The sequence below is a fragment of the Schistocerca gregaria genome, chromosome 4 (genome assembly GCF_023897955.1).
Source record: "Schistocerca gregaria isolate iqSchGreg1 chromosome 4, iqSchGreg1.2, whole genome shotgun sequence".
Classification (NCBI taxonomy): Eukaryota; Metazoa; Arthropoda; class Insecta; order Orthoptera; family Acrididae; genus Schistocerca; species Schistocerca gregaria.
Window position 1 is genome coordinate 566,997,857 of NC_064923.1, and position 15,891 is coordinate 567,013,747.

Sequence of the window (15,891 nt, forward strand, 5' to 3'; positions counted from 1 at the left end):
GTGGCCACGAGTGGCAGACAAACGCCATGCATACCTGCCGAGGAGAAAGTCACGGCGGTAGGACAATAGTAGTTCAGCAGCTTCAGCATACAGACAACGAGCGTAGTGTAAAAGACGCCAGTGGCCAAACGGATGCCACGATGGTGAACAGTGTTGAGATGGCGTAAGAGGGACAGACGTGCAGATGCACAAATTAAGCATCCATCGTCGAGTTTCGAACAGACAAGTGAACAGTACAAACGGAGGAGCCTGGTTCGATGTGCATCCCAGGAAGTGCCATTGAAGATTTAATATTTTTGTGGGATCTGAAATTTAAAAACCTCTCTCACACCGGCCTGATTTAGCTTCACTGATCAGGATAATAAAAAACATGCGTATATTAAGGGAATTTTCATTCACAAAGCAGGCTTATCACATTCACACAGTTCAATACTGTTCTATCCTAATTAAATTGAGCTTAACTTAAATTCCATAAGGCAGTGAAGCAATTTCGAAGTGTCGGTGCAACGAAAATAGTCAGTCGATCTCCTGAAAACATTTGTAATTATTAACTTTCGGTGATCACATGGGGAAGACCGGAGATCTCCTGGTAAGACCGTGTTAGCCTATTTATTTAAAGTAAAACTGGATATATCGAGCGTACAAAACGGCAGGTTCGTCCAGCGTAAATCAGACGTTCCCTACTGATCCCGTGCGACACAGCGTAGTAAGCAGACACTGTCAACAATAATCAAATAATACGCGAAAACACTTTAGTTCATGTATTAAATTCCTTCTCATACAGAATCTCATCAAATGGCGACTAGCTCAACAATACATACATATAGGTCTACGTTCTTTCACGGCTAATCGGCAAGATCTGAATCAATCTTTTCGTAAGAGAAAAGATGGATAGCAGAGAAGCTATTCCATGGAGTAAATGCACGCTCCAAGGAATAATAGGGCTTGAAACTACCGTGCACTGATGATCATCGTATATTAAAGTTTATGAATCGGTAAGATAAGAGATATTTCGAGATATGTACATGAGTTACATATTTTATAAAAATTTCTGAAAATATCGCGGAGAGACCGCTGCAAGAGACATTACAAAGACACCCAGAACATCGAGAGACCGAATACAGTCGGCTGCCAGGTATCATACATGGGAGGACCAAGAGTGCTTTCTATTGAACCAAAGCCCCAGGAATTTCGTAGTTGCAACGAATGGAAGAGCAACACACCCAAGATGTAAAGATGGCGGGAGAAATCAACTGCGCTGCCAGATATTCGTACAGACGGTTTTGTCAGTGGAGAAACGAAAGCCATTGTCAACGCTTCGGGAGTAAAGACGATCAAGACGTCGTCGAAGACTTCGCTCAGTGAGATAGGTCCGTGGAGGATTGCAATAGATGGAAAAATAGTTAACAAAAAGGGAGCCAGAGATGCCCCTTCGAAGACATGCCATGATAGGGTTAATAGCGATAGCGAAGACGATGACGCTAAGGACGGAACCCTGAAGCATGCCCGTTTCCTGGATAAAGGTGTCGAATAAGACAAAACCCACACGCACGTTTAAAACTTTGTCCTTTAAAAAGTCCTAAAGGAAACAGCAGGCGGCTACGAAAGCCCCACGTGTAAAGACTTGTGTGATACCAGTTCACCTCCAGTTGTAGGCTTTCTCCGAATCGAGAAACACGGCCGGTCTCGGACCCTTCGTGACATGGGTGGACAAAGTAACGAGATGGTCAACTGGAGAACGACGCGCTCAAAATCCACGTTGTGCAGTCGTTAGTAAATTGTGATACTCGAGCCACCAAACCAGCTGCGCATGAATCGTACGTTCCATCACCTTGTGAACATGTCTGGTGATAGAGATGGGGCGGTAGTTAGGAGGACTGTTTTAGTGCTTACTGGGCTTAGGTATGGGTGTGACGCTGGCGTCACGGCAACGTCCGGGAAATGTGCCCTCTGCCCAGACACGGTTGTATGTATTAAGCAGAAAGTGCTTTCCCACAAGAGTAAGGTGATTAACATCTGAATGTTGACAGTGCCTAGCCCTGGGGCGGAGGATCGGGATGAACTGAGAGCATGATCTAGCTCCATCATAGTAAAGGCGGCGTCTTAGTTCTAACGATTCGGAAATGAGAAGGGTATAGCGCAACCCCCCGGAGCCTCCTTCCCTCGTTTCCGATGGAGGAAGGCAGGGTGGCAGTGGAAGGATTCCGAAATTTCCGCAAAATGGCGGCCCAAGGGCCAAGGGTCCTCGATGACATCTCGTACTGTCAGGGCGGAAATTGGCAAATGGATCTTGGTCCCAGAGAGCCGTAGGAAGTTGGCCCATACGACAGAGGAAGGAGTGGAACTATTAAAAGAACTAGTAAATGAAATCCAGTTAGCTTTCTTGCTATCCCAAAGAGGAACGCGGTTAAAAACGCGAGAGAGGGGGGGGGGGGGGCACGTCTCCCCTTGTGAATGGGGTCGCGGCATACCTCAGACCACCAAGGGCCTTCGACACGACATGGTAAAGAGGTAGTATGAGGAATGGTGCATTCGGCAGCAGTAAGAATAAAGTTTGTGAGATAATCCACCTGGTCTTCACAACTGGGGAAAACTGTTCTTCGAATGTCGCCATTTTGGTGTGCAAACAGGTGGTGGAGGGGTCATAAAACTGACAGCACATGGGAAAAGGTCACTCGAGTATGTGTCAAGAAGGCCGGACCATTCAAGACGATGGGCTAGGTGGACAGAAGGATAGGTCCGAAAGGGAATGTGTGTGCGAGGAGTCGGAAAGGATTTTGGGTGCTCCTGTGTTAAGGCAGAAGAGGTTGAGCTGATTGAGAAGATCAGCCAAAAGGGCGCGTTTCAGAGGTTCTGGGAAAACCCCAAAGGGGATGATACCAATTAAAGTCACCAAGTAGCAGAAATGGGAGAAGTAGCAGTCCAATAAGCCGAACGAAGTTTGCCCTGGTGATATCTAATGACGGTGGGCCAACATAAATGGTACAGCGGGAAAAAGGTGAGGAAGGGAAGGCGAACTGCAACAGCTTGAAGATGGGTAATCAGCTAGATGGGTTGACTGAACGTCGTCCCGTATGAGCAACATGACGCCCCCTTGAGTTGGATCACTGACCTCAGGGGAAGGTCAAAACCAGCTGGGAAGAAACACGAAAGCTCAAAGCAGTCGTGAGGATGCAATTTTGGGATATGAAAGCGAAGTGTAAGGGTATGCTGCGTGAATCCTACTTGTGGAATCGAATGATGTGAGAATTCCATTGGAGGAGTCGTGATGAAGAAATGAAGGGGGTGTTCACCTCGGCGACTGTCTAGTGACAGCCTGCGAAGACTCACTGCTACAGGGCACAGAAGCAGGAGTTTCCTGCTCTATGAGGTCCACAGAAGCAACGGCTTGTTTGCGTCGTCGGTATGGAGTTCAACGTAGAAAAACGGTTGATGGTGCTCACTGCCGACATGGAGGCCACCCGTGCTAATGTATCACGTGGCAACACCGCCAAAGATTATCTTCAAGTTGGCGAAGGGTAAGTGTGTTTGCCTTTGTTGGACTAATTCGTGCTTTTCCGGTTAGTAGATGAAGACGTGTTTGGCTGGAGGGACGTAGGAGCTCTTCATGTGAGTACTTCTTGGGTCCTTTCGTACTTATCGGTTGTGTAGCTGGTGGCTCAATCCCTTGAGGCTAGAGTTTAATGGCTTGTTGCACAGCTGTACCTGGGGTGGGGGGTGGGGGGGGGGTGGGGGGAAGGAATGGCAATTCTACCTTGACTCTAGGCAATTTCACAACCTCAGAGCTGAATTTGAGGTCGCATGACTGCTGTATGGCATTGTCCTTCGTGGGGCGAGAGGTAACAAGAACAGTACTACAAAGGCCAGACGGGATAATGCAGTGTTTGCGACCAGCGATTAACTTTTATCTTTTGGACAGCCCGCTCATGAAGATACATGCGACAATCCCGAGAGGACGCGGCGTGGCCACCAATGCAGGTTACACAGTGCAGGGAAAGAAAGAATCGCCATCATATGCATCCCTACCACAGGTTGCACATTTGTCTGGGTGCCGACAAGACATTCTAGTGTCGTTTGAAATTATGACACTGGTAGCAGTGCATCAGTTTCGGAACATATGGTCTGATTGTGGTAATTTCATAGTCTCCTTTGGTCTTGGACAGAAAAACCACTCTAAAGATGAGAACAAGAGTGTAGGTGACACTATGGAGTAATCTACCTTTTTCACCACCTCAGACGGCTATGAAACCCTGACCAGAAAGACTGGATTTCCACTTCTGTCAGACCGTCGAGCAGCCTAGTGTAAATAACACCATGTGAGAAATTCAAGTTTCTATCGGCCTCGACGCGAACAGGACAGCCATGGATAAGTAAATCGACAAGCAGTTGGGCTTGAGAATCAGAAGTGGTCTCCAAAAGGAAAGTGCCATTCCATAAACGAGAGAAGGAGTTGACAAGACCAGCAATTTCATCAACACCTGTCTGAATAATAAACGGGTTTACCATTGCAAAGGACAGTCTTCAGTATGGGATACCACAAGGAACCGTGCTGCAGCTTGGATGGTCTTTGAATCGTTAGCATCATTCCGTTTAAGTTTTGTAGACGTTGATTGAGAAGATGATTAAGTCATTGCGAGAAAATCCCATGATTACCAGTGTCTTCAGTGGCGCACTCCTTCCAACTGGGGGCCCCCTTGAGAAGGGAGCGCACCTGCCTTAGGTGATGGGTCACACCTTCCCAACAGCTGATAGAGGAACCAATCGGCAATTTGGTAAGTTAGCAGCTCAGGCTTGGCTTGGCTCAGCCCTGGCTTGTACCAGGGGTACGTGCGAACCCCACCTGATAATTGGGCTGAAAATTACGCGTTACTAGACACCTGTTACGCGTCAGACGCGTGGACCGGCCGTCAGGAGCGCATAGGGAGGAAGAAGAAAAAAGAGTATCCTTAAACGTCGAAGCAGAGGAACGAGAGGAGCAGGGAAACAAAGAAGGGAAACAAAGAAGGGAAACAAAGAAGGGAAACAAAGAAGGGAAACAAAGAAGGGAAACAAAGAAGGGAAACAAAGAAGGGAAACAAAGAAGGGAAACAAAGAAGGGAAACAAAGAAGGGAAACAAAGAAGGGAAACAAAGAAGGGAAACAAAGAAGGGAAACAAAGAAGGGAAACAAAGAAGGGAAACAAAGAAGGGAAACAAAGAAGGGAAACAAAGAAGGGAAACAAAGAAGGGAAACAAAGAAGGGAAACAAAGAAGGGAAACAAAGAAGGGAAACAAAGAAGGGAAACAAAGAAGGGAAACAAAGAAGGGAAACAAAGAAGGGAAACAAAGAAGGGAAACAAAGAAGGGAAACAAAGAAGGGAAACAAAGAAGGGAAACAAAGAAGGGAAACAAAGAAGGGAAACAAAGAAGGGAAACAAAGAAGGGAAACAAAGAAGGGAAACAAAGAAGGGAAACAAAGAAGGGAAACAAAGAAGGGAAACAAAGAAGGGAAACAAAGAAGGGAAACAAAGAAGGGAAACAAAGAAGGGAAACAAAGAAGGGAAACAAAGAAGGGAAACAAAGAAGGGAAACAAAGAAGGGAAACAAAGAAGGGAAACAAAGAAGGGAAACAAAGAAGGGAAACAAAGAAGGGAAACAAAGAAGGGAAACAAAGAAGGGAAACAAAGAAGGGAAACAAAGAAGGGAAACAAAGAAGGGAAACAAAGAAGGGAAACAAAGAAGGGAAACAAAGAAGGGAAACAAAGAAGGGAAACAAAGAAGGGAAACAAAGAAGGGAAACAAAGAAGGGAAACAAAGAAGGGAAACAAAGAAGGGAAACAAAGAAGGGAAACAAAGAAGGGAAACAAAGAAGGGAAACAAAGAAGGGAAACAAAGAAGGGAAACAAAGAAGGGAAACAAAGAAGGGAAACAAAGAAGGGAAACAAAGAAGGGAAACAAAGAAGGGAAACAAAGAAGGGAAACAAAGAAGGGAAACAAAGAAGGGAAACAAAGAAGGGAAACAAAGAAGGGAAACAAAGAAGGGAAACAAAGAAGGGAAACAAAGAAGGGAAACAAAGAAGGGAAACAAAGAAGGGAAACAAAGAAGGGAAACAAAGAAGGGAAACAAAGAAGGGAAACAAAGAAGGGAAACAAAGAAGGGAAACAAAGAAGGGAAACAAAGAAGGGAAACAAAGAAGGGAAACAAAGAAGGGAAACAAAGAAGGGAAACAAAGAAGGGAAACAAAGAAGGGAAACAAAGAAGGGAAACAAAGAAGGGAAACAAAGAAGGGAAACAAAGAAGGGAAACAAAGAAGGGAAACAAAGAAGGGAAACAAAGAAGGGAAACAAAGAAGGGAAACAAAGAAGGGAAACAAAGAAGGGAAACAAAGAAGGGAAACAAAGAAGGGAAACAAAGAAGGGAAACAAAGAAGGGAAACAAAGAAGGGAAACAAAGAAGGGAAACAAAGAAGGGAAACAAAGAAGGGAAACAAAGAAGGGAAACAAAGAAGGGAAACAAAGAAGGGAAACAAAGAAGGGAAACAAAGAAGGGAAACAAAGAAGGGAAACAAAGAAGGGAAACAAAGAAGGGAAACAAAGAAGGGAAACAAAGAAGGGAAACAAAGAAGGGAAACAAAGAAGGGAAACAAAGAAGGGAAACAAAGAAGGGAAACAAAGAAGGGAAACAAAGAAGGGAAACAAAGAAGGGAAACAAAGAAGGGAAACAAAGAAGGGAAACAAAGAAGGGAAACAAAGAAGGGAAACAAAGAAGGGAAACAAAGAAGGGAAACAAAGAAGGGAAACAAAGAAGGGAAACAAAGAAGGGAAACAAAGAAGGGAAACAAAGAAGGGAAACAAAGAAGGGAAACAAAGAAGGGAAACAAAGAAGGGAAACAAAGAAGGGAAACAAAGAAGGGAAACAAAGAAGGGAAACAAAGAAGGGAAACAAAGAAGGGAAACAAAGAAGGGAAACAAAGAAGGGAAACAAAGAAGGGAAACAAAGAAGGGAAACAAAGAAGGGAAACAAAGAAGGGAAACAAAGAAGGGAAACAAAGAAGGGAAACAAAGAAGGGAAACAAAGAAGGGAAACAAAGAAGGGAAACAAAGAAGGGAAACAAAGAAGGGAAACAAAGAAGGGAAACAAAGAAGGGAAACAAAGAAGGGAAACAAAGAAGGGAAACAAAGAAGGGAAACAAAGAAGGGAAACAAAGAAGGGAAACAAAGAAGGGAAACAAAGAAGGGAAACAAAGAAGGGAAACAAAGAAGGGAAACAAAGAAGGGAAACAAAGAAGGGAAACAAAGAAGGGAAACAAAGAAGGGAAAAGGGAACGAAAAAACAGTGGTGGGAGTGTTCATATGTCAGCCAGACAATGCGGAACGTTCCCAGTAAAACCCCAGACATATTTCCAAGGGAGGGAAAAACGAATAGCAAGAAGATAGACATGCAGAACGGAAACGAAGATATGCTGCAAAGTCTGGGGCCCCTTGGTAGCCAAACACAAACTGCCAAAGATGGTGAGCCCCCTGGGAAGCTCTTTGGTATTGCTGCACAGTATGGTATCCATTCCAGGTACATAAATCTTAATCAAGATGTCGATATGGTTCAAGGACAGGTATGTATTTTAGTGCAACAGCAAAATAGGGAAGGGGGAGTCACGGATGTGATATGCAAGATGGAGTGGCAATTATTAAAACAAAGGTGTGTGTCGTTGGGGCGGGACCATTTTACGAAGTTCGTCACCAGCTTACGACACTAAATTCAATAATATTTTATTGTGTACAGCCTATGTAGAACGAAAAAGGGCATCGTAATTGAACGAACTAAGAGGTCTAGGTCTTCGTTTTTCCAAGTTTTTATTGAGAATGAAACAGCAGAGAATGTCAAAATCGATCTAGAAAGCGCTTGCCAAGCACTTAAGCGGGAACTTCAGCATAATAATGTTGTACGAAGGACGTAGAGCATCACCCATCATTTTATGGGCAGACTCGGCTCATTCTGGCCAACACGCATACGCACACCCTGTAGCTAAATACGTCACGTGTCCGCAGAATGGGGGCACTAGCACAATGATTACTGTAGTTGTCTGCTTGTGCTCACTGCAACGAGCAAATATCACGCTGCAAAAATCATTTGGAAGAAAATAACTTGCTTTCAGCCGCAAGTGACTGGACGAAAGGGCAGGTGATTCAAATGGTTCAAATGGCTCTGAGCACTATGGGACTCAACTGCTGTGGTCATCAGTCCCCTAGAACTTAGAACTACTTAAACCTAACTAACCTAAGGACATCACACACATCCATGCCCGAGGCAGGATTCGAACCTGCGACCGTAGAAGTCGCACGGTTCCGGACTGCGCGCCTAGAACCGCGAGACCACCGCGGCCGGCGAAAGGGCAGGTGAGTTCGGTATGTAAGGAAGGTGAAAGAACGGACCTGCAAAATTACAGACCAATATCCCTAACTTCTGTTTGCTGCAGTATCGTTGAACATATTCTTACTTCGAATACAATGAACTTTGTTGAGACTAAGAAGCATATGTCCACAAATCAGCATGGTTTTAAAAAGCGTTGCTTGTGCCAAACTCAGCTTGCCCTGTTTCAGGTGATACTGAAAGCCATGAATTAAGGGCAACAGACAGGTTCCATATTTCTAGATATCCGGAAAGCATGGCACGGTGCCTCTTTGCAGGCTATTAAAGCAAGTACGAGTATATAGAATCAGTTTACCGAAATGTGAGTGGCTCTAAGACTTCTGAAGTAATAGAACACAATATGTTGTCCTCGAGGGCGAGTTTTCGTAACAGGCAATGGTATAGTCAGGAGCGCCCTAGGGAAGTGTGACAGGATCGCTGTTTTTTTTCTATATACACAAATGATCTGGCGGTTAGGGTGGGCAGCAATCTGCGGTTGTTCCCTGATCACGCCGTGGTGTACGTATGGTCTCTAAGTTTAGTGACTGTAGGAAGATACAAGATTACTTACACATAGAATTCCAGTTGGTGTGATGAATGGCAGATAGCTCTAAATGTGGAAAAAATGTAAGTCAGTGCTGATGAGTATGAAGAACAAACCTGTAACGTTCGGATACATTATTACTAGTATCCTGCTTGACTCAGTCAAGTCGTTTAACGGGCGTAACGTCTCAGAGCGATATTACATAGAGCGAGCGTGTGGGAAGTGTGATAGGTAACATGAATGGTCGACTTGGGTTTGTTGGGAGAATTTTAAGGGAGACCGCATTTAGAACGCTGGTGTGACCTACTCCTGAGTACAGATCCAGTGGGTAGGATGCGTACCAGGTCAGATTGAAGGAAGACATCGAAGCTATTCAGAGGCGGGCTGCTGGATTTGTTACCGGCGGAATCGACCAATACTTAAGTGTTATGGAGACGCCTCTAGAATCAAATTGGAATCCCTGGAGCGAAGGCTATGCTTTGGAGAGACACTATTAAGAAAATTTGGAGAACCAGCGTTTGAAGCTGACTGCCAAAGCATGATTGTACATTGCGCTTAAGGACCATGAAGATAAGACGAGAAATTAGGGCTCATACGGAGGCAAGCAAACGTTCTTCGCCTCGCTCTTTTTGCGGAGCTGTAAATGTATTTCACCCAAGGTTACACAAAAGTTCTCATTACAGGTTATGACTTCTTATAAAGTCACCGTCAGATGATCTATTAGAAAGAAAAAATAGTAAAATATATGGAAGCTCCGTAACAAATGAAAGTAATTCCTACGCAGAACTATACGTACTTAAAGGCGCTACAGAGGAACATAAGGACATAAATCAAGATGCATAGATCAATATCCTGATAGCTAAAAGTTCAAAAATGGCTCTGAGCACTATGGGACTTAACATCTATGGTCATCAGTCCCCTAGAACTTAAAACTACTTAAACCTAACTAACCTAAGGACATCACACACACCCATGCCAGAGGCAGTATTCGAACCTGCGACCGTAGCGGTCGCCCGGTTCCAGACTGTAGCGCCTAGAACCGCACGGCCACTCAAGCCACCCAGCTGAAAATTCCTGGTAGATTAAAACTGGGTGCCGAGTGGAACTCGGAATTTCTTTCTTTCGTGGCCAAGCCTTCTACCGACTGAACTACCCTATTAGGACTCACGACCCGTCTTCGCAGCTTTACTTCCTCCAGTATGTCGTATCTTACATTTCAAACTTGCCCGCTTTTGGCAATGGCCCCGAATTTGAGTCTCGGTCCGGCATACAGTTTAAATGTGCCAGGAACTTTCATATCAGCACGAACTCCACAGCAGAGTGAAAATTTCGTTCTGATCATGATACCTCTCAGTATGTTCCTAAAGAGTAATAACAGAATTGAAGAGGTATCAATGTTTACTGATATACATTGACGTAAGAAACTCTACACAAAAATTAATGCAGAGTAATGAAATTTCGGGAATACGTTTGACTAGGCAACGTGTAGAAGTGATTAACACTGGAAGATCACAGGTTAATGTAAGCGCGAGATAAGCATTTGCAAATGCGATACGCTGGTCATCAACAACCGGTGTAACTGCCAGAAAGTTGAATGCAAGCGTGAGAAACGTACGTACATTGTACAGTTGAGGTTCCGGGTATGAATTTGTGAGCTGCAATTCCGTGCCTGTTGCACTTGGTCGGTGAATACAGTGACGTAGTCGTGGATGATGCTGCTGCAGCTGTCACCCGATGTTCTCCTGTATGTGCCCCATTGGGAACATGGGAACAGATCTGTTGATGGCGCACGCGAAGACAACATGTCCACACACTATAGAGAATGTTGGGTTGCAATAATGGCATGTGGGCGACCGTTATCCCATTGGAAAACAACCTGTGGAATGCTGTTTATGATTAGCTGCACAATAGATCGTATCACCAGAGACAGTGCAAATTTGCCACCAGGGTGCATGGGATAACCACGAGAGAGCTCCTGCTGTCATATGGAATAGGAGCATAGACCACAACTTCAGGTGTCGGTGCTGTGTGTCTAGGAGAGAGAAATTGGTTTGCAGACCCACAACTGCCCCCTACCAACCAACACCCGGCCATTACTGGCACCGAGGCAGGATCAGCTTTCATCAGGAAACAACACACTTCCCCCTCCCCTCCAATGAGCTTACGCTTGACATCTCAGAAGTCGCAAGAGGCGCTGGTTCCGGGTCAGCGAAATGCATGCTACTGGGAGTGTTTCTGAGCAGTACTTTAAGTAGGCTATTTTTAACAGTTCGTTGTGTCACTGTAGTGCCAGCTTTTGCAGATACTGTATAATGTCCCAGAGCCATACGCCGAACACTATTGTCCTTCTGGGAACTGCCATATTATCTGGAGCAGTCTTCTTGCGACTATATTTTTGTGACCGCAGCTGTCAGCAATCATGTTCAGAGGCTACATTCCTGACTGATCTCTCTGCAGTATTGCAGAAGAAACAATCTGCTTCTAGTAGCTTTATCACAAGACCTTGTTCTGGTTCAGACTCAGAGGTGGTGTTAATGGCGTCTTTGTCGCCTTAAAGCTCGTGGTCTCTCGGTCGCGGGGTATCGGGTTCGATTCCCGGCGGGGGTCAGGGATTTTCCCCTACCTCGAGATGACTGGGTGTGTGTTACTTCATCATTCATGAAAGTGGCGAGATTGGGCTGAGCAAAGGCTGGGAATTTGTATGGGCGCTGATAACCGCGCAGTTGAGCGCCCCACAAACCAAACCATCATCATTTGTCGCCTTAAAGGCATAATAGACTGTCAAGAAATCATCACGACCAATCTAAGAAGTAATGTTCGCAACTGTTATGGGGCGATCCTCAATGACGCTACTAGGGCCACTCCTAACGCCTAGTATGAAATTTAAAGAGACTTCTTTCATATGTACAAACACACCTACCAACTTTTGTTTATGTCGCCCAACTACTACTTGGCATTATGATTTTTCGGTCGGTGTACATAAACATCATTGCTCGGTTCAGTCCAGTAAGTGATAAACAACATTAAATAAAACTGTCAGTTTAGGCGTGTGAAATTAGATTTAGTGAAATTATAATTAGAAATCCGGCAATGTGGACGAGGTCTTGAGCCTAGTTGGACACACTACACATACAGAATGAGATTTTCACTCTGCAGCGAAGTGTGCGCTGATATGAAACTTCCTGGCAGATTAAAACTGTGTGCCGGACCGAGACTAGCAATAGGGTCATTTGCCATTCGCGGGCAACTAATCTACAATCTGAGCTTTCTTTCATATGTGTTAGTACTCCAAGATTCGCAGAAGAGCTTCAGTAAAGTTTGGAAGGCAGGGGACGAGGTACTGGCAGAAGTAAAGCTGTGAGTACCGGGCGTGAGTCGTGCTTCGGTAGCCCAGATGGTAGAGCACTTGCCCGCGAAAGGCAAAAGTCCCGAGTTCGAGTCGCGGTCCGACACACAGTTTTAATCTGCCAGGAAGTTTCACACTACACGCACATTTAAGCAGTAAACATGAATGTTTTAAAGTTACACGCTTATGGGTGAATGGCAGCTTCTGTGTATGCTGCAGCACGACACAGTCTAGTCCTCATGCTCACAGGTCATCTGTCGTTTTTTGGATGGGATACTCTAATATCTCGCCCGACCGTTAACTCGAGGCAGCGCTAGATTTTACGCTCTGTACGACAAATTTAATATCCTGTGGCCTGAAATGGGACACAAATGCTACAGGAGGATGGCGTGGTGTTATCATTGCTAGAGTACTGGATATTATTCTTGTTTTACTGTCCCTGTTAATACATGTCGATAAAAGTAATATTGCAAAACTTAAGTTTGGGGCGTCCATCGAATTTGCACGTAAAACTGTGCTTTAAAAATCATTTTGTTCTTAACGGGAAACAAAGCAACGCTTTCCTTCTGTAATAGGTGTTGTATGAAAGACATGGAGATGCACTAATTGTCTATGGTGACATCAATTACACAATGCAAAAATAAAATTTCAAATATTTGCCATAACACCAGAGAAAATGCATCTAACTATTGTTAGGAGGGACACCATCTATAGTTCTTTGTGTCTATTTATCTAGTGGCTTACATTTCTTGAATACTTTTAATCACATAGCCTTCTGTTCCCAGAAAGATGTTTCAACAATGAGCAGCTCTTCAGGCTAATTTAATTGATGTCTGGTTTGTGGGGTGGTCAACTGCACGGTTATCAGCACCCGTACTAATTCCCAACCTTTGTTCAGTCTAATAAAGCCACTTTCATGAATGATGAAACGATGAGGACAACACAAACACCCAGTAATCTCGAGGGAGGTGAAAATCCCTGACCCCGCCGGGAATCGAACTCGGAACCCTGTGCTCGGGAAACGAGAACGCGACCGCAAGACAACGAGCTGCGGACTTTCAGTTGAGTACGAAGCACCGGACTCAAGTACGTATATTTGTATGTAGACGTTAGTTGAGTTTGTAATTTAGTTTCCCTATATTTTAGTATCCCTTTGTTTTTATAGCAGATCTGATACAGCGTAACCCTTTATTTGATTTGATGCCGAAATTCTACTTAAATACTTTTTTACGAGATAATGTGTTCCCCTAAGGCAATACGCCTGCTTTGTGTAACCTATTTTTATTGTAAAGATACGCTGTGACAAGAGTGCGTCACAATGGCTACATGTAAGGTATCCACTGATGACACAAAAATCCGTTGTTACCTGCGATGGACTGCATGAACACAGTCTGACCGGTCCTGAGGCGTGCCAAGTCGAACAGACACAGGTAAGCCACCAAGAAGTTCAGACCGAGACCGACCGCATCTATCAGCCTGATGTTGTCCGGCACTGGGAAGCAGTTCTTCCGCGGCACTTGGGCGATGCCGTGGAAAAGACCACCTTGCATTTTCAGACACAAAACCCGCTGCCCTTCCTGAAACGAAGAATAACACACTAATGAATCTCTCCCTTAAAACTGTTGCTGAAGCAATTACTTCATATAACCTCACCTCTATGTCACAGACTTCATATCCGCTAGCTGGTGCGATTCCAGAGCACTCACTGCCCATGATGACCGGAAAGTCTGTGTTTCTGATTATGCCCAGGCGCAGGTAATTGTCCATGAAATTTAGACCGCAGTAAAAAACCTCCACTTCAACGAGATCATCCTCAATGAATTCTGGTACCGGTGCGTCCTCAACCTGCATGTATAGATAGATGTTAACAACGATACAGATTAATATTTGTCCTCTGACATCCTATTACTAACCAGAAATTCCGAACTCACGTCATTTCATCAAAAATCGTCAGTAAATCTTGAGATATATATATATGGAAAGACGTTTTCTACATCTAATTATGTACTAGGTCTAGTTACAATGTGTAGCAGGGACAACTTGATACTAACATTAGCTAGTTTCAGTGGTTTTCCATTCTCGTTTTGATGGATGGTAGGAAGACTTTCTGATGACTATGTAAGTGTTCTGATTTTTCCAGCTGCTCTAATGGTGCCTGAAGTATGTATGCAAGGGTGGTTTGTCATGTCTAGTGGATGGTTTGTCATGTCTGGTGAATTTGCATGAAACAATGGAACATTTTAGTTGCACCTTTACGGTTGTAAATTGTATAATTTGAATGATCGTATAGAGAATTTCAAGAATGTACTGCATATAGTTTATTGTCGACAGCTGTCTGAATTTTTGGTGCTCGACTGCAATTGAGGATGGAGAAAACTGAGTTTCATGCTGTTACTAACATTTTCATTCGAAAGGTTGGACTGCGGCCCAAGTCAAAACAGAATTAGATGAAGTTGATCTGGACTTTACACCATCACTGAAGATAATTTACTTTTGGATTGATTAATTTTATTGTGGCCAGATACAACTAAACATGAGCGCGCTCCAGCCGTCCAATTGAATTCACCAAAAATGAAACCATTGACAATATTCATGATATGGTAACGCAATACTTTAGAAACATACAGAAAAAGGTCATTGTTCACAAAGTTCAAAATGTCTGATTTGGGGTCTGCGTGGGGTAAGATAAAGTGGGAGGTGCACCAATAATCAGTGTTTGGGTCACTCGTGTTCCTTATTTATATAAATGATATGCACTCTAGTACTACGGGCAACAAAGATTTCTGTTTGCCGATGACACTAGCTTGGTAGTAAAGGATGTTGTGTCTAACACTGGCTCGCTTTCAAATAGTGCAATTCATGACCTAAGTTCATAGCTTGTAGAAAAATAAATGCTAAATCACAGTAACTAAATTTTTACAGTTTCTGAAACACAATTCAAGAAAACCCAACGTTTTAATTTCACAGAATGGGCATATCATTAGTGAAACTGGACAGTTCAAATTTCTAAGTGTTCAAATAGTAAACTGTCATGGAAAGTCCAAGCTCAGAATCTTGTTCAAAGACTTAATGCTGTCATTTTTACTAATCTAACGTTATCTGAAGTGATAGACACGAAAATTAGTCTGCTTTGCTTATCATTCGCTTATGTCTTATGGTATTAGATTTCGGGGTAACGCTTCCCATTCCAAAAGGATATTCTGGCTCAGGAACGAGCGTTTTGGGCAATAGGTGGTTTAAGTTCACGAAGCTGTTGTAAATACCTGTTCACGAGTCTGGATATTTTGACATTTGACTATATATATATCCCTTACTGTCATTTATTGTTAACAGTATTAGCTTACTCCCAAGAATAAGTAACTTTCCCTGAGCTAATACTCCGCAGAAATGAAACCTACGTTTGGATCGAAATATCTGAACTCTTGTGCAGAAAGTTTAGCAGTATACTGTTACACCTATTTTCAATAAACTACCACTCGAATTCAAAAATCTTAGCAGTAATGCACGCACTTTCAAATCTAAACGGAAAAATTTCCTCAATGGTCACTCCTATTTTGCCAAGGAATTCCTTGGAAAATTAGATTGGGTCGTCTTGTATTGTTGATTCGTTTAGTCA

At 43.8% G+C, this 15,891-nt stretch overlaps 1 protein-coding gene across 1 annotated transcript in view; it reads right to left on the bottom strand.

Annotated features, from left to right (window-relative positions):
* The window catches only part of LOC126266887 (synaptic vesicle membrane protein VAT-1 homolog), an 83,084-nt gene that overhangs the window by 14,391 nt on the left and 52,802 nt on the right, over positions 1-15,891 (bottom strand). The window contains exons 4-5 of the mRNA XM_049971554.1: positions 13,929-14,120; positions 13,642-13,852 (exon numbers count right to left, since the gene is read on the bottom strand). Coding sequence (XP_049827511.1) covers positions 13,642-13,852; positions 13,929-14,120 — 403 coding nt within the window. The remainder of the gene's footprint in view (positions 1-13,641; positions 13,853-13,928; positions 14,121-15,891) is intronic.